Raw genomic sequence first — 27428 nt, 5'->3', positions numbered from 1 at the left:
GACACAGGGGTGAACAAGACAACTGAGCCCCTGCTGCCACGGGGTTCACACTGCAGGGGTGAGAGACAGAAGCAAGCACACAAAGTATAAGGAAGAGGAATTTCAGATGCTAAGAAGTGCTATGAAAAAGATAAAATCAGGGCGGCGGTGGGGTAGTCGGGTGGGGAGTTGAAAAGAAAAGCCTGGGGCAGGGAGTGGATCTGGTTTGGATATGATCAAGGAAAGACAAATAAAGAAGTGACTTAAAAGCTGCAATGTGGCTGGAAGGAGCATGGCCCAAAGCAGGTTCTGTAACAAGTTGTGCATATGTAATTAACAGGTTATTATATACATAAAGAGCTCCTGGATCAGATGACCTCACAGAGCTTAAACAGACTGAAACAGGTTTCTTTCCTGCTGACACCCCAGAGCCTCTCAATTGATGTTATAAATCTTTGAAAAGGTATACCTAAAAATGCAGTGCTAATCAAACTTCTTTGACCAGGGAACCCTTTCCTCTCAAAGCTCTTAGAGGAGATGATTATTTCTGGGAAACACTGAGCTGGTTAATGGTGTCCAGCCCTGGCTTTACACTAACATTAGTAGTAGATCTTTCACAACCACCGACGCCCAGGCCTCACCCCAGGCCAATGAACTCACACTCTCTGAGGGTAGAACCCACACATCAGTATTTTATTTTAAAGCTCCCCAGGTGATTCTAATGTACAGGTAGGATTGCAAACCATTAAGCCAGAGCACAAGATGCATGCAATAAAAAAAAAACAGACTGGAAAATAAGGACAGAAAGGGTTCACTGGGGTCAGACTGTGGCAGGTCCTGAATGCCACGCTAAAGAGCTTGAACTTTATCTGGAAGGCAGCAAGGACCTATCAAGGACAATTCCTAGGATAGCTATGATAAATACCAGACAACAGGTCAAGACATTTCTTCTCTCCACTCCCTTCTTGCCACTGATTGTATTTGAGTGGCTGTAGAAGGACAGAAGAGATTTATAACCACAAAAAATACCGCAAGAGGAAAGATGGAGGATGAAAGATAATTTCAGAATAGGAACAGTGTGAATTCCCATAGCACCACAAACATAGGAAATTTAACAAGACATTTTCAGATACTGGCTCAACATTCACTCCTACTGTAAACCAGGAGCTATGGTAGCATCAGAGATACCAAACTGATCTGCACCCTTTGAGTTTTTATAATCTAGTACAGCTGAAGACTAAACGGAAATAAACAGAATAACGGACAGCATGTGGTACCTAGGTGGTACACAGAGGAGCCTGAGAAATCCAAGGGTGAGGGCGGAAGAAACCCTTCTTGCTGAAATTCTTACAGTAGCTCTGGGGAGAGGGCAACACATGACCCATGTTAATCCCACAGTTTTCAATATTTGCCTCTATCCTGCCAGGCACCGTGTTACACTCTGAGAAAAGAGAAGGGGAACAAGACAGGATTTACAAAGTCCATAATCTAACAAATGAGACAGACACTGGAAAAAAACAAAATGCAGGGTATTTTTAAATGCTTAACAGAAGACACTGCTTCCCTGAGTAACTAAGGGTGAAGTGAGTCTGTCGGACAAAGGGGCAGGGGCAGGAACTGATCCAAAAAAGGATCAGCCTGCTGCAACAGCATGGAACATTCAGATTCTACAAACAGGACAAGTGAAAGGGGGCAAGATGAGGCTGAAGAAGCTGACCCAGAAGAAGCCAATATACTGGATTATCTCTACCCAGCTTAGACCAGTTAGGAGACAGCCAGATTACTCATGGTGAGTGTCACCTGAAATATGGTGGCTAAAGGTACTCCTCATGACCAAGATCAGTATCATCCTCTGCATCCTAACATTCATGGATGGTTTCCTCTGTGCCAGATATTTCACTTACGTGTAGGACAAGTTTAAGTGGATGACTTCTGTCCCCATTTTACAGATAAAGCTACAGTAGCGTAAACTGGGTAAGTAATTCACCATGATCAGATAGCTGGAGAGAAGTGGACAAATGCAAGAGTAACTGAGAACAGATTCCAAGAGACCAGATGATTGACTGGGTGTGGCTAATGAGTGAGAGGGAGAAGCAATCATCACCTGCCTCCAGGTTTCTGGCTTGACAAATTGGGTGAATGGTGCTGGCATTTCCTGAGATAAAGATCACTGGACCACAAGCAGGCTTGTGGGGGAGGATGTCATTTGCAGACATGTTGAGTTTAAATACTTGTGAGACAATTCAAGGGAAAATGAGGACTTGGTTACATGCAGTGGTCTCAGAGGAGAGATCCAGGCTATAGAAAAAAAATGGGATTCATCTGCTTAGCATAGTGGTCAAGATCACCAAGGCAAAGGGTAAAATGAGAAGACAGCCATGTTGGAAATGCTGGCTGGACTTCCTGGAGTGCAAAAGGGCCCTGAAAGAATGACTCCATACAGATAGATACAGAAATGTACCCTGAGCTTCCATAAGCCCAGATAAGGGGGTGGAGAAGGCAAAAGCTACAGACACGAGATTGCTGGGAGGCCAGCACAGCTGTCCCAGCATGACAACAAGGGTCTGATGGGGAGTGATGAGGCATGGAAAGGAGATAGGCCGCCCCCCGAGAATCAGCAGCATGCTGTAACTTCCCTACATTTGGACAATGAGAGGAAGTAAGGAATCTATGATTTCAACTGGTAAAGCCTGGGCATGGTGCTACTATCCATTATGATAGGGAAGTCCGAGGCTGGTTTCGAGGTTTGTTGAGGGGGACAGTTATGGAAAGGTAAGGGAAGAATCCAGACAAGTGGTAAAACGTTCTGGAAAGCACACCACATACTGTGAATGATAAACTGTAGAGTCCCAAATCCCAGGTTGACTCTAATTAGTAATCCAGCTGAACCATGACTTTAGTGATTTAGGAATCCATACCACACCATGAAATGGGAAGAAGAAGGCTGCCCCATATCTCATTGACAGATATATTAATGAGAGGAGACTTATTAATACAATCCCTTAAGGTAAGTCGTACTGTTTAGTCTAAGACAGAACTGAGATTAGATAGTGCTACAAATTGAGTAGCTGTATTGTTAGATATCGATTGAAGCTTAGGGCTCTTCCTGTCTCTCAATTAAGAAGACATCCCTTACTAATTTATACTACACAGGGGAAGGGCTGCAGAGTAAAGAGGGGTGGGGAGACAGACTCCTCGGCACAGTAATAATAAAGGACAGTGCCTCCTGACTGATGGGAAAGAGGAGTGAGGTCAAAAGCTGGGCCCCAGAAAATTTGCTGTTTCTCCACTTTCTTGCACTGTGACCCAGAAAAGACATTCTCAGTTTTTATGTTTTGCTACTGGCAAAAGATCTCTCTTCCTCTTTTCTTGGTAAACAGATACTTGCCCTGGATGCAGTAAATTTTATATATAGTAGTAAAGGGTAAAGAATAGGAGGCTGAGGGGAGAAGAGGATAGGTGGAGAGGAAGTCAGGCTCAATTTCAAAACTTCTTGCAACTTCAGACTACAGATAACAGTTAAGTGAGACGTACAGAAAAACATTTTATTAGGTAGATGGTGAAAATGAAAAACAAAACTCTCTAAAGCAGGTTATTAAATTAAGAATAATTCAGAAGTACTCAGAAGAATTTGAACGAGTTTTGTCTTAACCAAAACACAAACTGCAGTGCTTCTCACAGCTTCCTGACTGGACTGTGTCAAATGCCTTGACTTGACTATTTTACACATGTTCGTACCACTTTGAACTTGATCTTACCTTTCACCTAACCTGCTTTTAAATTTACTGTTTTATTTTTGGGGTTACATTTTGTTTTATGAACTTCAATTTGTCCATTCCTAACTTATAAAACAACCCTGATAAACTTTTGATTAAATGTTCTAAAGTAGTGGTACTGAAAGTAATCGGTCCAAAATGTTATCCATCAGCAAGAAGATAACAGGCTCATGCCAGAAGTAAGTCTACTACTGTTTAGTTCAGTTAGCTGGGGTGGGTTTTTTTTTTTGGTTCCTCGGTCTTGTCATTTTCAACAATAAAGACATTCCTGATGAAGGGAGCAGTGCACTGAAGTATAGTCTGCTACAAGCTCCTTCCTGCAATGCCCTCCTTTAGCAAACAGTCCACCTGCACCAGTGTGCACGGACCACAATGAGCAGCGCTGCTCCAAGGCAATGCTCTTATAATGCCAACTATAACTTCTTGTTGCCTAGAACTTTAGAACAGGTGATAGGTACATTCCTCCAAGGTAATAAACTTCTCCAACACAGCCCCAATAAATGGAGCATTCCCTGATCCCCTGCCTGGTTTGTATAAAGATGCTAAGTGTTCACAGTTATAGTTAACCACTTAAGGGTAGGTGATGGCCTAGAAATCAGTTCTGTAGAACTTCTCACAAGATCATGCTGCCTGCTAGTCCAATGCTGTGCTGTAACAACAACAACAAATACTGCAACTATATACAGTACTCTGACTTCTAAGTGAAGAGTGTGACAAATGTTATAGCTTAAGGATGTTTGTGCTTCTTTCACAACAAAATACACTTCAAAACTGGTGTTATACTAGCTGTAACTTAACGTTTAACTTTCTGCCAAGAATGTGCTGAGATGAAAAATCCAATTAAAACAAAATACACTACTGCATGAGTCTCTTTGCCCATTTACCCAAAATATTGCTCAGGAATTAGAGGCCACTATGAGCAGGGCAGCCACTGAAGGATGAGAAGAAAGGAGACAGAATCTGAAAGCGTAAGTACCTGTTAGACAGACTGAGACCAGTGGACAGAGGAGGGAGAAATGAAGAGTGCCCCTCACCTCTGTAACAATGAAACAAACCCTAGACACCAGCTGGAGCTCAGCCAGGCTACCTAAGCAAGGTACCACTAAAACTATTTCAATCTGCTGAATTGTCCCAGAGATGCAGTCTGGAACTTAAGCAAAGGGAACTTAAACAGATACCACACTGCCTACTGCTACTGACATCCGAAGTCAGGAGTCTCACTCAAGCAGCACATGGACTCACATGTAGTACAAAAAACTGCACCATGGACATAAAAAATAACAGACATGGAAGAAATTTTGGAGATTTGGGAGATTCTTTGGCTCCTTGGTATTCAAAATGTAGTCACTGGACCAGCAGCATGGGCATCACCTGAGCATTAGAAATGGAGACTATCAGGCACCACTCCCGACCTGCAGAAACAGTCTGACTTTATCATGATCCCCAGTGATTTGTGGGCACATCCAAGTTTGAGAAGCACCGCTCTGGGTCACTGGTCTCAATTCTGCTGCACATCAGAATTATCCCTGGACCCTTTAGAAAAATACTGATGCTCAGGTGCCAGGTTAGGGAGCCTGGGAACTAGCATCTTTTAAAACACGCTGATCCAGGCCTATTCCCTTGTTCTATGGATATGGATGGGGCTCACGAAAGTTAAATGATCTACCAAGATCACAGGAAGTCAATGGCTGAATTAAGAGTAGATCCTAAAAAATATTTGGGATTGTGTTGCCCATAAAAAAAAGGTGAACAAACTGTAAAGTTACCAATAAATCAAACTAATTTTAAAGATCTAAGGTTTCATTTTAGTATATACTTTTTTGTACTTTCATACATTTAAAAGAAATAAAAATATACTTATGTTCATTTTATGTATCACCCTTTGAGCCTTGACCAGTATTTTTCCAGGGGGGGAGGGGGGTGGCGGGGATAATTCTCCATCAGCCAGAGCACAGCTGGTGGAGACACAGTGAAGCCTCAGCCCTTGGCTTCTGCCCAGGTCAGAGTGGTAAGACCATGGGTGGTTCTTTTTCTTTCCTCTGCTTTCTAAAATTTCTTTAATGTGAAGATACTACTTTTTAAGGGAGAAAAACAAAACAATGCACTCTAAAACCACCTTTTAAAGATCTCAATTTAACTTTCATTGAAAAGTCCAAAAACAAGGATAGTCGCTGTGTTCTGACTATAAAAGTTTCCCAAAGTACTGAAGTGAGACTTAGCATACCTAAGACATGAAACTTTTGCCACAAACTGCTGACCCTTTTGGTGGTTGATGGTTATGTCATTACATTTAAATTGCCCATAAATTAGCACTAGATACATGGGGGTATGGTGGGAGGTGTGGGTGGAGTGAACGTAATTAAAAGCTGCGGTCAGACTTGAAAAAAATACCCCATAAAGCAACGTATGTTTCTGACAGTTGAAACAGACTGCATGACAGACAGCAAAACCACATTTCCGCATTTTTTTTTTTTTTGGAATGGATCTGTGGCTTTGTGCCACCAAGCAATATTTTGGTTTACCAAAATGTCCTCTATGGCCTTCTTAATTTCATGTTTACTTAACTTTCCTTACTATCACTGCTGTTCTCACTCAACTACAGCAGCTTAAGACAAGTGTCTTAAAGGGGGAAAAAAGTTTAAAATAAAACTAAATAAAACAAGAAAATTAAAATAAAATTTAAAAATTCACATTGACTAGAGCATCCATAGTAATTTCAGTATTTAGCTCATACATAAATGAACAAGGGGAATCATTATTTGTTTTGAAATATAATAGTTTTTCAAGACAATTACAGACTCAGCCTCATGTTTACGTGAAATTTCTCGACACAAAAAGGATAAAGAACGACTGGCCTATCCGCAGTTGTTGGCCAAGTGTTAGAAAAACTAAAAAGCAGCAGAAGAGAAGAATGACTGGCGCAGAGTTTCCATAGCTGATGAATAATTTAGAGGATTCTGTACCTATTTTTAATATTACCAAAAAACTTTAAAAGGAAAAAGCCAAAATCAGATAATTTGCAAACTCCCACTATTATATCTATATAAAGGTAACGGCAGTAATCAAAGCAAAATGATGAAGAGAAATTCTCTCTCATAAATTGACACAAAGGTCAAACACCTTCCTTAACATGATAAGTTCCTAAAACCACTGCCCACAAAGGGCTGCCTGGCAAAGTCCACTGTGGTTTGGGTATAGAATAAAGGCACAAATAACAAAAGTCTTGCTGAAAAAATATTCTTGAGGTTCTTGGCAGGAGATGAAGGGAAGGTGCGAATATGAACCATGAAGGCAGAAGACAGGCAATAAACTCACTGTCCTTGCCCACTCTTCCTTCTGTCATTCCTTCCTCTCTAGGTACCTGATTCCCTAGCATGATCAACCAAGTTTCCCTCCTCAGGCCTCTTTTTCTGTTCATGGTACCCTGATTCTGCCAGTCTGCAGAGGTCAAAGTCTTAGGCCTTTCTCTTTGCATTCCCACAGCCCTCATTCAGCGAGCTGCTGGGTCACTTGGGTTCCCCCTTTGCAGTGTATGTCACCTCCTCAACCCTGCCCCTCTCCTTCATGTCCCTCTCCACTCAAATAATTTCAACCAACATTTATTGAACATTGGCTGCCAGGCTCCATATTAGCTGCTAAGAATAAAGCAAATTAGCAAAACAGACATGGTTCCTGTCCTACTGCTTCCCTATGCTTTCCTTCAGCAGCCCATGTAATAGAACCAGCGTTTTAAGCCTTCTGTAATGCATCCCAAACCACCTTTTCAAGCATTCTCTCCTCTATCAATCAACCAAGATGGAAATGCAAGCCATCACCTGAATATGCACAGCACTTTCCCATCTGTGCCTTCCTCTTCTAATCTTTCCCTGTTCCTATCTTCCTGCCCAAGAGACCTCCTCGTCTGAGGTCCCAATAAAATGTCCCTACATCCTCTGTAACAGCATCCTTAAATCACTTCCGAGCCAGAAAGACTTCCTCTCTTCTGCCTATGTCACAACTGTGTCATCACCACACGCTGCCACGTATTGTTCACACTGGTTCAAATGCCATTTAAAGACAGAATCTCAAGGAGGCAAGCGTTCTACCTCGCCTAATTCCCTAACCCTCAAAGCAGCTGCACAAAGAGTGAGGTCCATTAACGTTTGCTGGATGAATGATGATAAGCCACCTTAGCCTTTGCCTGCCGGCTAAGGTGTCCAACACTGCTGGCTCTTAACCACGTAACTCTCTCAGTGAAGGAAGAATAAACCACCTCCCGAGGATTTGGTTCTTTTTCAGGCTTACATCTTTAGGTTATAATCTTCTTAATCTATGTAGGTCTAGTCCTAAATATTTCAGTTTGAGAAGCTAAAAATTTCTTTTTAGAAACTTAATGTATTGCAAGAGTGTCAAACAAACAAGTGACAAATGTATGCCCCCAAACTGTAAAAACCAAATATCAAAGGAAAAGTGGAATTTATAAATCTAACCTGGGAAGTTGGCATGAATACCGTCTCACAATACTAATCTAACAAAGATCTTACCAAATTTTTTTCTATCTACATCCTTTTTTTTCCTATATACATAAAGTGATACAAAATAAAGAGTTCCTGCTGAGATTATTAAAAAAATCCTACCAGCTGTGCTTAGATCTGGTTAAAATAGGTCCTGACCATGGGTCTCCTTCCTAGGCCAGCCACATTGTAAATGAGCTGCCATTTAAAAAGGTTTTTGTACATAACTGTGCTATGTCTGACCCAGCCTCTCCTTTATCTGAAACCTCAGAAATGTTTAAAAAAAAAAAAAAAAAAAGGCTTACAAGGAAGTAGAGCTGTCACCTCCACATCCCACATTTCTCCTACATAAAGGAGAAAACTTAAGAAGGACACTGGAATTTTGCAGGACACAATTTTTCCATTAAAAAGCCCAAATAAGGACTCTGTCTTCTTCATCTTGGCCAAAAAATGTTCAAGCAAGTAACTGTGGAACTGCCACTATGTTTTTTATTGGCCACTTTAGGTGAACTGTAGTATTTTTTTAGGTTAACCAAGGTAGACATACTTAGAGGTGGTAAGCCATACTCCCTAACAGTTCTATGTCACCCTCAAAATCAAAAGCCTTTAAGAGTCACCCACATTCACAACACAGCACAATCAAATATGCAAAGGGAAAAAAAGTAAGCCCAAGTAAAACAAGTTCACTGATAAGTACCCACACATTCAGAAATATAACAAACCCATGTTCTAGGCGTACTTAGAAAACTCAAGATTCCATTTTGTTTACCACAGTGTGATCAGGACTAGACAAAGACGAGCACAATGTACTTTGACTCAACCAAGGAAGTAAGTGAAAGAGCAGAAGGACTACTTTGTAGCAAGATACGCCCTGATTCCTCAGCTGGCGCAGCCCAGGCCAAGGTGTCATGTTGAATTCTCAGGTGGCCCAGTCTACCCTATCTTGGTAATAACAAGACGTGTGTCTCAGAGAATGACTGAATTACTCAGACTGTTCAGAACAGACAAAGGGAGGCTAATGAAGGACAACACTTCTAAAAAACTGTTACCTAGAAGGAACTAAGGACTAAGACTAATTCTGGGGACCTCAATGGGTAGCTAAAACAAATGTGCCTCACTCAGAGCAAGAAATTTCCACTAGTCCAAAAGTTCCAATGAGAAAGATGATTCCAGAAAACCATGTAACATCCTCATTCTGAACTTAAAATAAGAACCCACTAGCACCAACCCTACTCTGCTTATCATCATGAGAAAGCCTGAAAATCAAGTATGGTTTGACAGGTTCTCTCAAAATGACGTAATTAACTAGAGAAGCCAGACACAGCTGATTCTTGGCCTCTACGCATTAGGTGCCAGTAGCACCTCTCAGTTGTGACAACCAGAAATACTTGCAGACACTGCCAAATGTCCCCAGGAGAAAGGAACTGCCCTGGTTTGACACCACTGCTCTAGAGAAATAGTTCCCGAACTCCTTCTTCTGGATCCGGTTTCTTCACTGGATCAACGAGTGCTACAAACCCTTCTCTCCCAGAAAAAAAGCACACAATTTTGCATGTAAGTTCAAGGACTTTGTGGATACTCTAAAATCCAGCCAAGGACCCCCATCCCATTCTCACCCAGGCAGGCACTCAATGGTTTTTCAGCCCTCTGGACATTCTCATGTGGTTATAAAAGGTACTGTGCCTATTTTAGAAATTTCATGGTCAGAAGTACAAAAATATCTACAGGTCTCTGGTCATCAGGTCAAAAGCCAGCAATGCAAACTACACTAAAGATGAACCGATTGGTTCACTAACCCAGTGCACTTGTTCACCAAAAAATACTATTTTCCCCAACCTGGAATAACTAACCAATTTATGGCTGTGTGTTGCATGGCCCTGCAGTCCTGGCTGCAAAACTACCCCAACTCATGTTTCCACTCGACAGTTACAACAGCAAAAAAGTCCTGAAGCAAATATAAAGGAATTGTTTTGCAAATTAAAAACTGAACCTGAAGACCAAAGCTATTCCCACTTGGTTTAAAAAAAAAAAAAAGTGTTTCTTCCACTTGTATGGCTGGTGAGGCAGAGCCAGAGCAGGACTGCCTGGGAAGGGATGGGCAGCGAGGCAGAGAAAGCCGCTTCAGTTAACAGAAGACTGCTCCCCTCCACAACTCTCCACAAGGACTAGTAGGAATGGAACTTGCTGACCTGGGAATTCAAAAGCCATTTTTCTGATACAAATATATACCCCAAAGTAGACCCACTGTTATTTGTAACACATAAGCTCACTGTGTACAGAACACAGTGGACTAAGTAGGTACATTTAAAAACCAAAAACAAGCTTACCATATTAAAATGGTCCCTCAGGAGGCAGGTATTGCCAGTGGTTCAGAATTTGGGCTCTAAAGCCCTGAGAAAATTTCTCAGCTTCCCTCCACCATACTCTCCTCATATACAATGGGGACAAACAGACCCCTTCCTTAAGGTTATGAATTAAATAAATCAATACATCTGAAGCACTTAGTGCATCACTTAGTATGCAACAGGTGCTCAATAAATTATTGTCTGGTTAGTTGGTATTTTTATCATCAATATTTGCCAAAGATACACGTATGGAAAAGCTGTAACTACATGTAGTCACTGATACGCTCTTAGCCTGGAGGAGGATATGTATGATGCAGCTATGGCCGCACCTATGAAATAAGCAAGACAGCACATGGTTCTAGGTTGTAAAACAAGGGCAATACTAGGGTGTTTTTTTTTTTAAGCTGTCTATAATAGCTTAACACTGCTCAAAGTAAAGTTCTTAAAAAATTAATATTTCATCCTATAGAAATTGATTCGAAACCTTATTTGAATGGCATGCTCTAGTGCCTCTGGTGTCAAGCAACGAAATGAGGGACAGACCTTTTGCTAATGCTGGTCATTCTAAAATCATCTGATGATAGATAGACCTGAAAGATACCTTAGAAATGACTCATCATCTGGAAAGGAACCCAACCCTAAATTTCAAAACTGCCCAACTGCCAGCGGGAGGAGCTGCGGCAGAACTGCAATGAGAGCTTCTAACCTCTGACTGCCCATCAATTTCTGCACTTGATCAAAGCAAGTCCTGCCTACGAGCTCAGAAACAAGGCTAATACACTGGTGGTTGGCACTTCACTATAGGAAATGCAGTGCAAGGCAAAATTAAACCATCCCTTTGGTTGTTCCAGCGTTGTTCATTCATTCCTCTGCTACGTTCCTAAGCCTGTTTCAGGTGCCAGAGATACAACAGTAACAAAACACACCCTTCCTTTTGGAGCTTATACCTTAGCGATGGAACCTGATCTCTACTATGTCCTTGATTCATCAAAGGCCAAGATTATACACTTCCTCCTTCTTTTATTTACCCATGATTAATTTATTATAAACCAAGTTGAGAAGTGCACACCTTCCCTAAGTAAAAGACAATGCAAGAAACCCAAGGACTTAAGATCTCAAGTTCACTGTAAGCCAGTTTACAGACCTGCTTTACCCTGAGCATCATAAGGTAAATCTTAAGTAAAGAAACCGATACCTGCAGTGGTTTCTGGAAGGGTAACTAATCCCAGGAGCTTATTACATAACAGGTAATGAACTACTACATATTCCCTTGAACACTTTTGGAGAAAATTATTGGATCACCTTGTAATTCATGCAATTTCAGAAGTTGTGTGATTAAATTTTCTAATACTGTATATGCCAAGGAAAAGGATAAAAACCAATTACTTTAAAGAATACATATATTTTTAAAGAATATAACTTTTATATTACATGCTTTATAATTATTATTCTAGCTGTGCATCAACATTACTTTAGCCTAAATGACAGCCCGAAGAGAACCAATGAATTCTGAACCATCCACTAATTAACTGTGGGACTTTAGTCTCATTTTATTCATCCATAAGATGGGGAAAACGCTTTAGTAACATTACTGGGGCTTAAATAAAATCATGGATGAGACAGTACCTTGGAAAATATTAAGTACTATAAAAATACCCCTTTCTATACTAGCTAGCTTCATTAAGGTTAATTTTGGACTTAAGAAAAAAAAAACACTTCTGAAAATAGGTGTTAAAAGGGACTTTCTGAGACTAAAAAGAAGCTCAAGTCTCAATTTCTGTTCATTAGGTCACAGAAAAGAACAAAAACCAAACGGTCATTTTAGACCAAAGGAACTAAAAGAGATCTCGGTATTCACTTACACTCTAATTTTAAGCTGAGAAAAGTACAGTCTTGAGAAGTTGAGAGACTGAGCAATACCCCACAGCTGGCCACTGGCAAGGTCAGGACTAGAATCCTGACTCAGGTAAGCACTCTGCAGGAAGCAGCAGAGTATTCCACACACAGCATTGGGAATGTCTGGATATTTGGCAGAAATATCTATCATACCAGTGAGGTGAAACTGAGTCAAACCCAGGATCTATTTTACTGGCTGGCTGACCTCAAGAAGTTATTTAGTACCTATGTGTCTCAGCCTCCTCATATGCAAAATAGAGATGATGATAATAATAATATATAGTAGTAATCTCGTAAGGTTATTGTGAGAATAAGTAAAACATTACCTACATGATAAGCTCTCTAAAATCATTTACTCTTATGATCACTACTCTTGTAACAACACTATATACCACTGTGACCAATAAAACACGAAGATATCTTCAAAGTTCCTTGACTCTTGAAAACAACCAGAAGCTTGCATTTTTACTGATCTGGAGAGAAGTTAGCTAAACATACCACAGTATGGCTAAGATCAGTATCTCTCCACACTCACTCAAACCACATGTACACAGACCTATTAATAGCAGAATTTTTCAGATACACACTGAAGAGTGATAGAGTGATGTTCAAACTGAATTTTAAATTCAGTTAGGAAAGATTCATGTTTTCATTTTTAAGAAGGCAAATTCCACATGCTAAAATACATATATTCTACCTTAACTAGCCTAACTTGCTCCTGAAAAGCAGACAAAACTCAGGAGCTTCCCTTTTCTATTGTCATCTTTCCACAAATTTAAAAGGAGGCACCACAGGCCTAACTAGGCTTGGGAGATCAGCATTTGTTATCCTACCACCTAAATATGCCCTTAGAAATATTACATCACACACATTCTTGGCTGGCTTGATCTGAAGGCAAATGTTCCCTCATTCACCAAATATTTCATGAGCACCTACTGTGAGGCAGCACCAGGCACAACACAGCAAAGAACAATAAACACCCTGTTCCCACAGAGCCTACCTTCTAGTGGGAGAGAAGAGACGACAAGAAAGAAGTGTACACCGAGTGTCTGCACTGTATACTTTAGGAATGCGAAAATGGCTAGTTTCATTAAGCACTTTTCTAAAAGTAGACCTGGGCTTCATAATGTAATTTGTGATCCCTTAGCCACCCTATAGGCGGGGTGGGGCGGGGTTGGGGGGAGTCTGGGCTCTGGAAGGACACGGGAGGAGAGGGGAGCTCTGAACTCACACACAAACACACAGATCAGGTCTCTAGCTAGAGATGACACTCTAACACTTCTAGGACTGCCAGGAGCATCCCCATCTTCTTGTGTTGCATACAGCCAAGAACATCACAGAAACAAGAGCACTATATGCTATCTGGAAATAGCAGGGCCAGTGAAGGGAGCCCTGGAAGGGAAGTCAAGAAACCTACTATTTCCTTTTCTGCCAGCAACTCTCGCTAAGCCACCTCGGGCGTTTGCTGACCCTCGTGAATCCTGGTCTCCCCGCCCGCATGCTGATCCTCCTGTACTGTGACACTGGGCTAGTCTCTTAAGCCCTTAAGCCTCGATGTCATCTGTTCAAGGAGGCCAGTGGAATGACACTGCTTGGCAAACTGTTGGGTACTCCACAGACAGAGGCTATTTAAATAAATACATGGATCTGAGCTTGCTACTTGCTTTACAGGAACATCAGGAAGATTAAGGAGAACATATAAAAATGCCTTAAGCTCTCTGTAAAGAAAAGGTGTTAAAAGAGTACTAATGCTCATAATTTCTACAATTACTATTCTTTCCACTTCTATTTCCTTGCATTTTCAAATTCTTAAACCAAAAGAATCTGCAGACCTTCAGAAGCAGAATACATATTCAGAAAATAAGAAGAGAAGCCTAATTAGAATAACAAGTGAAATAAACTTGCTAGGAAATCAGAGAGCCAATACCCACCTTCCTTCCCTCCACCTCTCATGCCTAGGCGGCTGCTGCTGCAGGGTCCCAGGCCAGCGGGTGGGGCCTGCGGTCAACTGCATCCTTCCTTTCTATCCGACACAGAAGCTCCCTCCACAACACAAACCGTCAAGTGTTTGTGGGCAAAATCCTCAAAAGTGATCATAAAGTGACCCACACACCAGACAGCAGAGGACCTGAGGGGTGTCTGGGAGTATTTTTCTTCTGCTCCTTTGACAATCCAGCTAAGAAAACCCACCCCCCGCTTCTTCCCCCCAAGGAGCACAGGATGCACACCACATCTCTCCAAGGGAAGCTGGGCTCGGTGGTAGAGAAACAGCAAAAGCTTGACACGAACGCCGGGTCAACTCCAATGAAAACAAAGCGGGTACAGAGATTTGTGCTGATGAATGCCAGCTAAATCCCTCCTTACAGAGAGAAAGCACCCACCACTGACAGCTGTTACTGCAGCAGAGTCAAAACGACCCTAATTTTCACTTCTGATTAAAACTTCTGAGGCCCTTCCCCCTTAAAGTAGAGCAATAATTTCGTGAACTGTTTGCAGTGAACTTTCTCTGAACAAGTCAAGTCCTAAGGCTTGCAAACTGTCATTATCAGTGTAAATACTCAGCTGCCCACACCTACATGTTCTGCCTCCTGCTTCTCTCCAAAACTGATAACTTGGCCAAAGAACACTGGATCTGCCACCACTGCTAGAGCCCTAGAGTTTTTTAAGAGGAGGTGTAGGAGGGATCAAGGAAAAATACCTTCTAAAAATCACATCCCTTTCACCAGCCCCATAGCCTTCAAATATATCACTGCTGTCCTGGAGTGATAAACCAGTCTCTCCAGCCATGCCACATTAAAATGTGCTCATTAAGAACAGACACAAATAACTTCTAAGTACACATTTTGAAGATTTAATTCCCAACTGACTTTACCTATTCTACAGTGCAAAAAGGAAAAGGAAAAAAAAAACACCAAAATTCTAGGGAAGGAAAGACAAAAGGAAGAGCATGGGAACAGTGGGCCAGTGCCTGCACTCTCTGGACTGCACTGAGGCTGCAACAGCACCCAGAAAGATGCATCTTATTCGTCAGTCCATTAGTCCAACCGCTCAAAGTGATATTACTTAGGATACAAAGAACTTTGCCCAGCAAATAAAATAAATAAAATAAAAATAAGCAATATCCAGCAGGGATTAAGGGGCAGTGAGAAAGGAAATATCCTTTTGCTTAAGTGCTGCAAAGAAAGTCTTTTAACAGTCTAAGCAAAACATTTGCCTTCATTTAAAAGTTTGAGTTGTGTGCGATTTCCTGCATCTAAGAACCTCTTTCTGAACTACAAAGAGGCCACAAAACATCACATTTTCCCCTCCCAGCTTCCCTCTTCAAAAACCCACAAGATGGTGATTAACAAACAGTCCGTTGTCTTCAGGCATAGTTTTAGAAGCCACAAGGAAAAGATAAAAGTTAAATGGAAAAGCAAGTTTGTAAACAAATGAGAAATAGGTTACCCAGGGAGGAAGGAAACTCATCTTGATAAACAAGCAGCTCCCCTCGCCCCATTTGTGGGAGACTCCAAATGAAAGCAACCCTTGCCCTCTCACCCACTGAAAGCAGTCTGGATGGAGAGAGAGTCCAGGCCAAGCCTCTGGCCCTGACTCTATGCAGAGCTGCAGAGAATGCCCTGACACTCCAGGAGTCTGGGTATTAGCTTGAAGTTCGGTGGCTCAAGGACAAACCCAAGGATTATCCAGCGTCCCAGGAGCTCTCCATTCCAGAAATGAGCTGGGGCCCGAAGCTCCAAGCCAGGGCAGACTTATCTCCCAGGAAACATCCTCCCAGGTAAATTCATCTGAAGTCCTGAATCTGTATTACCTTGTGCGGATCTGATTCTGTTTAATAATCTTTTGATGGGACATAATCCCTTTCTTAGGACCTTTGTAAAAATTAAGGAATTTTGGCAATGTGCCCAGATCAGTGATGAGCACAAGCTAGATATATTCATGGTCACTGAAAGGAAATTCCAATTCTACTCAACAATCACTGCTTTAGGTGAAAAATCTTTCGATATTCTATGAAACCTCACAAAGAGAAAATTAAGAACCCAACATCCAAGAAGAGAAAAGGGGGAAACCCACGCTATCCAGAAAATACTCCTAATTACGCACATACCCTGACAGGTTAAATTTCCTCCTCCAGATCTGCTTCTCTCGAAGGTCCTGTGACAGGTAAAATGACAGCTCCATGGGTCCTGCCCAAGGCACTGCCACTTGGTATCAACTGTCCTAATGCTAGATCCTCTCAGTTTTGGAAAAAATTTAATAAAAATCTATGTACATCTAGACTTAGAAAACAGACCTGAAGTTGGCCTCCATCCCAAAATGTCCAAATCAGAGAAAGAGGGGAAAAATTACTGTCAATAACCTCCATTTGGTTAATATTAATTACAGAGCATTATTGAAGGATAAGCAATCTTAAATTAGAAAAGGTAGCTTTAAACCTTAATGAAAAACACGAATAAACACACAAGAACTCCTGCCACCCCCCGCCATGCTCTCCTAATTGTATCTGGAGTGTTTTTGCACTATCATCCAAATTTCAGTTTTAATCTCTTCTTGAGAACTTCCAGTCCAGCAGTGTCCACCAGTGTTCAGCCCCTCTAGATTATAATTCTCTAATGTTTATACAGCAAAAGAAAGTTCTGCTCAGCAAGATTTCCATTGGTTTATTAGTTACTTTCAACTAGAACATCCCACCTTTGATAATTCACTTTCATTATTATACAAGAGTTCAATCACATCCATTTCTGAAAAAAAGTCACTGCATAAGAATACAACAGAGACATTTTTGCCCACATTCTCAGACACCCACTCCTGCATCTACTCCTCCAAATCTAAGCACATACAATCTAAGACAAGAGATGTGCAAGAAATTAGCAATGCTCAAAAGAAAAAAAAGTTTTCTTATGGGAAATCTGGTCTAAACAGAACTTTAAACAAATTGACTTCCATTGCAAGTGCTGTCCCCAAATAAATTTACTGCACCCTAGAATCAAGTGCACTCAAGGCTGGAATGCCATGCCAGTCGTGTATTACTTCAACCTCGATAAATCTCTTTTTACTCTCCAAATCCATGGCTGCTTTCTAAAATAGTTCACGAAAAAGCACCAACCTAATTAACAACAGCTTCCTCTGCAACTGTGGCCTTGATTTCACTTATTTACACATTAACTGCAGCCTCCTTTTGGCCAATCCAGTCTATTCTCTGTACCATGCCGAGCCTTTTATCTGCCCTGGACAGCATTTTCTCCAGCAGATGAAGTAGATGCCGATTGATTTGCTGTCGAGCATGGTAAATTAATAGCAACAAATTGCTGAGGGCCCGTCTCGCTGCTCCACCATGCTTCGGCAGTTTTGCTTTATTTGCTCCATGATGGGCAGCAGTCGGCCTCTTCAAGTCAATTTCTTCTTAACAACCTGCAATACTTTTCAATGGTGAAAATAGAGCTGTTCCTTGTAAGTCAGAAATCAATATCCTATTGCCCTTAGAAAATGCTAAACAAGCAGTATTGGCAATCCACTTGGTACTAGAGGGTATCAGATATAATGCAAATCCATACTGCTTCCCTCCTTGTAGTTATTACAGTTTGCTAAAAGGTTCCTAATGTCATTTATCATCATTTACCATCGACCAGAGAGGCTATGATTATGATATCCTATCAGTTGGCAAGGGCCTTTCATTTCTATTCAATTAATATTTTAGCAGCACTCAAATGGTTGTGGCCCAAGTCTCATAATAAAATTTACATGGCTTGTAGTGAAACAGGAGTTCTCCTGCTCCGATTTGAAAAAAATAATAATTGTATATATATATGCATATTATACACATATATATTCATAGTATAAACACATATCAACACAGATTATGTTTTCCTAAGTGTGAAGTGTTGATTTATTTTAGGTTCTAAATGTTGGAGATTTCTAAAATTTTTTAATTTCTAAATTTCAAATATTAAGCTAAATTTTTTAGATGCAGAAAGACCTTCAGATTATAGAATATTAACTATGAGAAAGTCACAGGATGATCTCAAAATGTAGCATGTTCATCTCCATTTACAGTTTCTGTGGGTTGAATTTATCTACCTATTGTTCCTAATCTACAACCAACATTCACTTTTTGAAGTGGTAACTGCCGCTGTCAAATTAAATCAGGGCGGTCGTCTTTAATTACAGCATTACAGGTGAAGGAGGGGAACAAGGAGCATTTAGCAATGTTATCAACTGCAGGCATCACTCAAGTTCTGCCCACGGTCACTGACCCATTTAGAAGTCACACTGTATAAAGGACAATCAACCAAAAAAAAAAAAAAAAGTAACAACTAAACCATGGGCCACCTGTCCCATTAAAAACAAAAAAAAAAAACCCAACCTAGGGAAATCCTTAGGAAATAAAAACTGATGTTCTTTCATTTTAAAAAATTTCATTATGACGACATCACAATAAAACATGTGCCATTTCTAACCATATCCCATTTGTCATCTTCACTTTCATGCTAGAACTTAAAGACAGTGGCAAAACATAATTCACAATACAGCCTAGAACATTCCACCCTAACCTTTCTGGGTTTTTTCCCAGCTTCATCTGCTCAGCTCTATTGATCCTACTGAAGATTACTAGAAATTAGACCCATATTTTATGCTCTAATTCCATGCCATGTCACTGAGTTCCCCTTAAAAAAAAAAAATCAACTAATTCTACCCGACTAATGCTATTTACTCAGTTACCAAAATTTAAATTAATTATGTTCTCAAACATAATTGTTAAAAATTGGCAACATTATGCAGGCTTAATTAAGATTAAATCCAATTTACTAAATGTACTTTAATTGGTACTAATTACATTAGCTTTCATTTCAGAATGACAAATTCCCCATAGGTTTCACTTTATAGTCCTCTATCAGAACCAACACAGGGTGACTGACGATGAGCATCATACAGAAAGGGGAGGGGCCACAGCAATGGACACCCCCTCCCTGCTTGTCACCACTGCTTGTCTGTGCTTTTAGCCTTTTATCAATTTGCTAAGTCACAGAGTCATGACTCCATCACAGCCATCATTTTCTGTTCCAATGAAAAATTTCTCTAAAAATAAATACTCTGTGGCTGGCAGCAGCCAAGAACAGGAGCATTAACCAAAAAATACACAAAGGTTTCAAATATCAGGGCCACCAATTACTAGGGTACTTCCAAGGACTCCGGGGACTCCTACTCTTGAACCCTTAAGAGACACAAATCTAATAAGTGAATAAGCCTAACCCGATCTTGAGAACTAGGCCCAATTATGCCGCAGGGCAACTTCCCTGCATTATTGCTGCTTTCCATTACGAGGGTATCCAGCGAGTGCATCTGGAAGAGAGGCCAAGAGGAACCAAGGCTGTCTGCCTAGGAAAACAAATAAAGACAGATATGCCTCTGTGCTTAAGGGGGGAAAGAAAGAAAATATAATAAGTAGGTGGTTTGCAGGGCTGTCTGTATTTCATAATGTGATAAACTGCCCTCAGGATTCTTGATATGATTGAATTTAAAAGCAAGAGAAAAAAAGGGAAAATGTACTCCATTCTCAATTTTAAATGGATGGCATTTCAGCCAGCTGGACAAGAAGATGACAGAATTACAGAAGTATAAAATGTGTAAAATTAAGGGATTTCACATACTGCATCCTGCCCCCCAAAAGAAATACATGCAGCCAAATACAAGCTCTGTGCCTCTAAGAACTGTCAACAGTATAAAGGGATCTGGAAACTAAGTGTTACGGTAAAGAAGATACAGGAGGAGAAATAAAAAGACAATCATCTAGTTCAATCTTTAAAAAGACACTCATTGGTCTTGGGTGGTGGATGAGGATTAAAAAAAAAAAAAAAAGGCATGTACAAGATCCAGACCTAAAATGACATGTAATGAGGATAATTAACAAACATATCTCTCATGTAATTCACTCCTGTAAGATAGAACTAAGGGGAGCCCATCCATAAGCTTGATGGATTTTGTTTAAGCAAGAGATATTTACATTACCAATCTAAACAGAAATGGCAAAGATGCCAAAGTAAGAATTTTAATATGCAGCAAACTATACTGCTAATATTGACATAACCAAACAGCATATGAAGTAAAAAGAAGTATCTGAAATAAAAAGTCCTCAGTGTAACAACTCACTTTTTTTCCCAACTTTGTTTTCAAATACTGTCTACCTGATTGCCTTTATTGTCTAATAGTTGTCTTTTAAATAAAGATCTGAGTTACGTTTCGAATACGTGGCAATTAACTACATCCAAAAAGGAATCCATAAGTAGTAAAAGCCTTGTAATATGTGATCATTTCATATTTTTAAACTTTGAAGGTAATGACATCTACCGTGAGTATAAATAAGAAATGACGGGCATTAAGTTTTCCCTCCTCTTTTCCCAGCAGGTAAACACATACACACTTACTCTGAAATGCTGGATGAGACAGACCTGAAGTACTTTCACTAGATCACTAAAAATAAATGCCTCGTAGAAGAATTATTATTGCCAAACATTATATATATGTATGTATATACATATATGCTATTTTTCTTTCTAGGAAACTTAAACCAAATCAGTTTATTCAGTCTCCTGAAAAAAAAAAAAAAGTCTGTTTTCAGTTACACCTCTCAACGCTTTCTAACTAATCATTAGCTTTTTTCTTTCTTTCTTACTTTTTTTTTTTGGCTGAACTAATTGCTAGATTTCAAGACCCAGTGTTGAACCTTATCACATCCTCCTATCAGGCTCATTTACTCTGTACAAATTTTGGAAGTAACAGTTACAGTTCCTGGTAAGACCCAACTAAGTAGCCTCAGGGGACCAGCACAATGAATTTATATCAATTTCTTTTGTAGCTTTACGGATTTCATTTTGATCCTCTCAGCTCACCCTATATCCATTCTTTCACACCAAGCCAAGGAAAGAGCCAAACAATTTACAATTTTACTGTTTAATATTTTCCAAGAAAAGCTTTCATAAGACAAGTCTGCAATGTCCAAAATACATGAATTCTTTCAAAAGAAAAACAAAACATATTTAAAAATTTAGCATCCTGCTTTTGAAAGTGTACAGAGTTTAATATGCATTCAGTTTAAATCACATTCTTAAATGATTAAAATTAGGATAACATACAAAAAAGAAGGGGAACCACACCTGAAAAAATAGCATTATCTCCAGTACAGTCTTTTAAAATACAGGAAACCACAAAAATGTGCAGAATAAAATTGCAAAACATACAATTTTCTTTCTAAAGTACATATATCACCATTTAAAATGCTTATAAAACTATAGCTTACCTGCTTGTGCATTTCTATATTCAACCCATAGGACATCTCGTAATACTGTCAAAGAAGGAAAAGCAATTAATTTCGTGTCTTTCATCAAACAACCTCCCTAGTCTATTCAAAACGTCCCCAAGCAAACATAAAAGCCTCACCTAAACCAAAATACCCATACCACCTATGCTACTAAATCAGGAAGGACGCTCTACCACTATCGTGAGCCTAACAAACTAGAAGCCACCTTAAGACACATAATCTAAGAGAATTACAAAACTTAAGAAAATCAAGTTCAAACATAGCATTCTTAACATCTCCAGTTGTCTTTATACATCACAGATAACTCACAAAGGTCTGATGAAAAATTGGTACCCTAGGGACTCTAATTCCTAGGCACAGCGGGCAAGTTAATAACAAAAAACGTGTCTCATATAAATGCTGATGCTTTGAAAGAACTGTTCAAAAAAGTGGTGCTACTTCAGAGTTCCGGTTCTCATTTTTAGCGCACTACTCGTGTTCATATTTTCAAAGGAAAAAGGCTTATAGGAAATGAATGAGTTACTCTGGAGCATTTATGAACAAGCATAAAAATACACTTGGTAATACTTCTGGAAAAGTAGATCTGATTGTTTTAAACAGGTAGTATAGCTGGCATTACAGATGTTCTGGCAGAACAAATCGGTTATACAGGAGACTACAACACTCCTCAAACCAATATAACACTATAGAAACTGAAAACACACAAAACACATGTAAATACACACACACTAAGAAAATAAAGAGTGGGGAAAATCTGAAAAAGTGTCTGGTGTCTTTTCTTACCCATCATTCTTTAAAAGAAATAACACATTAAAATTCTAACAGTTCACAGAAAAATTGGTTAAAATTGTTTGGAGCAAGAGCAATAAAACAACAAAGAAAACCACCAACACAAAAACATTTTGCTAGTGACTCTAAACAAAACCTAAGTGAGGTTTTTATTTTTTCAATCTGTGAAGACAAAGCACAGAAAATTACACACCGTGCAGCTAAACTTTTTGAAAATTCAAACCAAAGCTGGTTGTCACAGGCAAGTTATAACATCCTGGAATTACAGGTTGCTAATGGTCACATTCGCACAACTTCAACTGCACTGGCACTGCGACAGTGACCTATCCTGCAGCCTCCAGCAATGGGAACGTATTCTTGCTTTGGTATCCCAAACTAATAGGCACTTTGTGACACAGTTTTCTTACCATAACATAATGCCGCTGCATCTCTGTCTTCTCACTGGCGAGTTTCTCACATTCCAGCTTCAGGCTAGTTCAAGAAATAAAGAAATCTAAGTACAATGCAGCTCCTGACTTACATCCTTCAAATGTAAATACACATTCCCTCCTCTAAATCATCACCTACAAAACGCCAAATCAACAATCTTAAATACCACCCTCATTACTGAGAGAGGCAGGAGAGAAAAGAGTGATTGGAACCAGCCCCGACTTGCCCTTTCAACAAGGATCAAATGTGGGGCTTTTGTTTGTCTAAAAAAACAAAAAAACAAAAAACCCTCCAGCCAATTTAACTCCAGACTCTCATCCAGAAATGAATATTCATTAAATTCACTTAATAAAACAAGAACGAGGAAATAAACATTAATAATATCTACATCTCCAAACACAAAAAGTCCCTCAAAATGTCACAAGGGAGTTTTCTTCTAATATTCCACGAAGAGATTGATGAAAATATGAATCAAGCATGTCTTATGAATGATGTCTTATTTTTTTCCCTCCAAAACACAGAGACAAGTTGAATACCACCACCCAGGGGCAAAGCGTGAATCGGGTTCAGTAGCTTGTTTTGGTTCTTGCATTTATGAAATAAGAATAACATGTCATTAAAAATCGAGGGAAAGAAAAATATTTCAAAGGCACTCTAAGTCTAATGATTGTCTCTTAAGATGAAAACATCTTTTCAACATAAAAGTAATGAAATCGCCTACTTGCGACTTCCCAGGGCTCTGGGCTCTTGGTATTTCAGTGCAATGGCAGAAAGAAGTAAGAAGGAATCAAGCCCGGAGTAATAAAGAAGCAAGGAAGTCAAAAGGCCCCAGAATCTTCCCAACCTTCCATTCTCCTGGCCCTAATAAATCAATATCGGAAGTTTGGCCTCAGCGTTTTCCAAGTCTCACCAGTTTCGATTGTTTGGTCTTTTTGTTTTAATTTACGGGAGGAGGAAACGCTTAATTTCTTTTACACCTGCCTAAGAAAGAGGCCTTGACTTGCCCTTGCTGCCCACAAGGAAAAACGATAATACCTTTGTGGTGGCCAAAATAAAAGGGGGGGGGGTGGTGTTGTGTGTATGGGGGGGGAGACGACAAGAGCTAAGCAAACAGGAGGATCAGCTAAAGTCAATATCGTTACCTGTGGTATTGAGCCTGTAAAAACTGAAACTCTTCCTTAATCCGATCACAGGACTCGGAAATTGTAAATTTAAAGGGTTGAGCAGGCTGATGCGGTGCCTAAAGAACAACAATAAAATATTTAATTAGCCCACATCACAGGCGAGGCAGGGAGATGGAGAAAACACACCACGCGGCGCTAGCGGGGGGGTCATCGCGCAGGCAAGCATAAAAGCGATTAAAACTCTCCTCCCGCGCCCTCCCCTCGCCGCACAGCCCGGCCAAGGCTGGCTGCGGGGTGGCCCCGGGCCCCCGCGTGCTCCCCGGATCCGGCGGGTTCGAGACCCTGCCCCCCTCCCTCGCCAACGGCAGGCACCCAGGGGCCGACACGCCGCGCCCACCGCCTCCCCACCCGGAATCGAAACTGGCCCGTCGGGGGGACGCGCGCCATGGCGTCGGGCCGGGATCAGGTCAGAGGAGGGGGCACGCGGCCGCCACCCTCCCGGGCCGGCCAGCCGGCTCCCTAGTCCCCGGGGCCCGCGGAGCGAGGGGCCAGCGCCCCGCACTCCGAGCCGCCGCCGGGCCCGCCGCGCCGCCGCCGAGGGCGCCCTCCCCGCCCTGGCGCGTAGTCGCGCCTCCTCCATCGCTCGCCACCACCCCCCCTTGAAAAGTCGCGGCGCGGGGACGGCCAAAGACTCCGAGCGGCTTCCAGGGGCTTCAAAGACAACAATAAGAAAATGGCTACAACTCAATCGCCTCTCCGCACCCTCTCTCCGAAACTGCCCCCGCGCCGTGGGGGAGTAGGGACGGGGGAGGGGGCGGGCGACTCCCCGTGCCGGGCGCGGGGTCCCGGCCGCCCTCCACGCCCCTCCGGCCAAAGACTTAACTCGGCGCGCAGGGGGGAAACGCAGGGAATCCCCTGGCGCCTAGCGAGCCCGCGCCCCGCTGCCCGCACTCACCGGGTGTCTGGTCTGCGGGTACATCTTGCTCAGGTCGCGAATCATCCAAACCGATTTAGTTGGCTGCGCTGGGCAGAGGCGCGCGGCTCATTGGCTTTAATGGCCCCGAGGAGGAGGCGGCGGCGGAGGCGCCGGCCGGGTCCGAGGGGCGGCTCGGGAGGTCCCGGCCCCCGCCGGGTCTCGCGTGACGCGGGCAGCAGGAACGCGCGGCGGCGGCGGCGGCGGCGGCTGGGTGCGGGCGGCCGGGCCGCTCCGCATTCCCCGCGGGCGTCACTGGCCCGCCGTGAGCATTGTCCGGCGCGCGTCTCCCGCGGCAACGCTCCGACGTTCGCTCCGCCGAGACGCGCCAGCCGAGCCCGGCGCCGCGGCCGCGCCGCTCACCCGGGCCGGCAAAGTGCAAGCTCCGCGCCCCAGTGCCCGCCGGCAGCGCCGCCCGCTCGCTTGCTGGCTCGCTGGCTCGCTCGGCGTCCCACTCCAAACTTTTTTTTATTTGTCTTTTAATTGGTTGTTATTCCTCCGAATGAATGATCTCTCTCTTCTTTCCTAAAAGCAAACACAAACTCCTTTGGTTCGGAAGAGGTCTCGGCGGTGCTTTATGGTTTCTCTGGAGATTTTTTTCACCTCACAGCAACGATCTTTAAAAGGCACCTTTTAGCTTCTTTTACCACAATCTCATTTCCTTATTTTTCTTCCTTCCTGTTTTCTTGTCTTTTTTTTAACCCCAAATTGAAGGGGATTATAAAAATAAAAGAGAGTGAAACGCTTGCGGCTTTTTTAAAAAATTCTCTCTCCTTTCAAACTCTGCGAACACCACCTCAAAATAATATACAAGTGTGTGAGAGAGGGGGAAGAAAGCAGCCAACAGCCCAAACAACCGCTCAGAACAGCTCTAACAACACGCTCTGTGTAGGTGACTTCTTTGACCAAATTTAGCAGCAGCTAATCATTAACATTCTGATACATATTCACAACCGTCCGTGGAGGGACCGCAGAGCATCCGGGGAGATGTAGTCCGCCTCCGGCGACCGCGGCTGAGGATTCGGCCAGATTGACTACAATCACCGGCTCGCCACGCGACCGCTCCAGGGCGCTCTCCGAACGCCCCGCCCACCACCGGCGCGGCAGGCGTCTCCAGCAACCAATCAGAAATGGCTGAACATTAATCGCCGTTCTGTGTTACTGCCCATCATTTCATTGCTGACAAATGGCGAAGCAGAGGGGCGGAGCCGGTCGGGCTGGAACCCACGTGGGGGCCGGGCGTCGTCCGCGGCTCAGACCAATGAATGGAACGGGATGGGGTTAGCGGAGGCGGGGTGGAGATGGCCCGCCCAAGGCGGAGCTTCGCCTTGGCTGACGTTCCTTAGCGCGAGCGTTCGAACCGGGGAAACATTTGTTCGGCTGTCAATCAAAGTAACGTGGGCCTGGGAGAAGTGGTGGCTGTTGCTGCTGTTGCTGCTGCCCTGGCTGCATCTTCAGAACTGGGTGTTGGTGGCGGTGGTGGCGGCAAAATAAAGAGGGTGGAGGGGACGGTGAGACTAGAGGCTAGTCAGAAGATCTTCCGAGTCTCGCCCTCCCACCCGCCCCCCTTCAACCCAAACACCCTCGGCCCCTAGCTCCGGGCCGCGCCAGGAATGTGGACTAATTAGGGTCCAATGTCTCCTTAAAGAGACAAGCTCGGCCTTGTGTAACGCTCCGAAACCCCTGTTGAGACAAGAGAGGGAGGATCACGCCGATCCCACTTCGTTCGGTTCACATCAATTTTACGCGCCGCTGGAGCCGGCATAATTTTCCATGTGAACGCAGATTTGGGCCCCTGTTCTTATTTAGAGCTGGAGACTGAGCTGCGAGGCGCTGACCGGGGCGGGGGACGCAGGTGGGGAGGGCGTCTCTCCGAACCCCGAGGGGGCTGTGATTGCCGTTTAACCCCGAAGCCGTGCTGCCCCTCCCCCCAAGCAATTCTGCAAGGAAGCTACCCGGGACGCTCTGACCCGGGGTCGCAGGGGCGTAACCGTGGAGTCTCAGGGCGTGGCTGGAGGCCTAGGGGCAGGGGTCGCCCGATTCCCAAAGAAACTTTGTGGAGGCTGCCACCCGCACTCCGCAGACTGTCAGTAGTTCCTCACGATAGTGTAAACTGAGGACCAGCCCCCTGCACTGGGAAGAAAACGCTGCTGCGCGCCGCGAAATACTCCCTCCTCCGATCAGTGGGACGAAGACTGCCTCTCATATTCCCGCTCCTTGGAGGAGCAAGTCAAGTTTGTCGCGGTTGAAACGGGCAGGGGGCCGCCCGGCCACGAGAGATGGCAGGTCTGCCACCGCGGGGACAAGG

At 42.7% G+C, this 27428-nt stretch overlaps 1 protein-coding gene and 1 long non-coding RNA gene across 7 annotated transcripts in view; one reads left to right on the top strand and one right to left on the bottom strand.

Moving 5' to 3' along the window:
• Positions 1 to 26038, bottom strand: part of TLE4 (TLE family member 4, transcriptional corepressor) — a 137898-nt gene extending 111860 nt beyond the window's left edge. For 3 of the 6 annotated variants that reach the window (XM_074361739.1, XM_074361740.1, XM_074361743.1), the window contains exons 1-4: positions 25103 to 26038; positions 24166 to 24263; positions 23002 to 23065; positions 21785 to 21829 (exon numbers count right to left, since the gene is read on the bottom strand). In XM_074361739.1, coding sequence (XP_074217840.1) covers positions 21785 to 21829; positions 23002 to 23065; positions 24166 to 24263; positions 25103 to 25147 — 252 coding nt within the window. In that variant the 5' untranslated portion in view covers positions 25148 to 26038. Of the gene's footprint in view, positions 1 to 21784; positions 21830 to 23001; positions 23066 to 24165; positions 24264 to 24555; positions 24917 to 25102 lie in introns of those variants that run through there. The other 3 variants (XM_074361741.1, XM_074361744.1, XM_074361742.1) reach the window with 2 other exon arrangements.
• An 887-nt stretch (positions 26039 to 26925) lies between these two features.
• LOC141577371 (uncharacterized) overlaps positions 26926 to 27428 on the top strand; it is a 133355-nt gene continuing 132852 nt past the window's right edge. The window contains exon 1 of the long non-coding RNA XR_012506250.1: positions 26926 to 27406. This is a non-coding gene — a long non-coding RNA (uncharacterized LOC141577371). The remainder of the gene's footprint in view (positions 27407 to 27428) is intronic.

Source organism: Camelus bactrianus, chromosome 4 (assembly GCF_048773025.1).
Source record: "Camelus bactrianus isolate YW-2024 breed Bactrian camel chromosome 4, ASM4877302v1, whole genome shotgun sequence".
NCBI lineage: Eukaryota > Metazoa > Chordata > Mammalia > Artiodactyla > Camelidae > Camelus > Camelus bactrianus.
The sequence above is the reverse complement of the archived record's forward strand: the minus strand, read 5'-3'. Positions and strand labels throughout refer to the sequence as shown.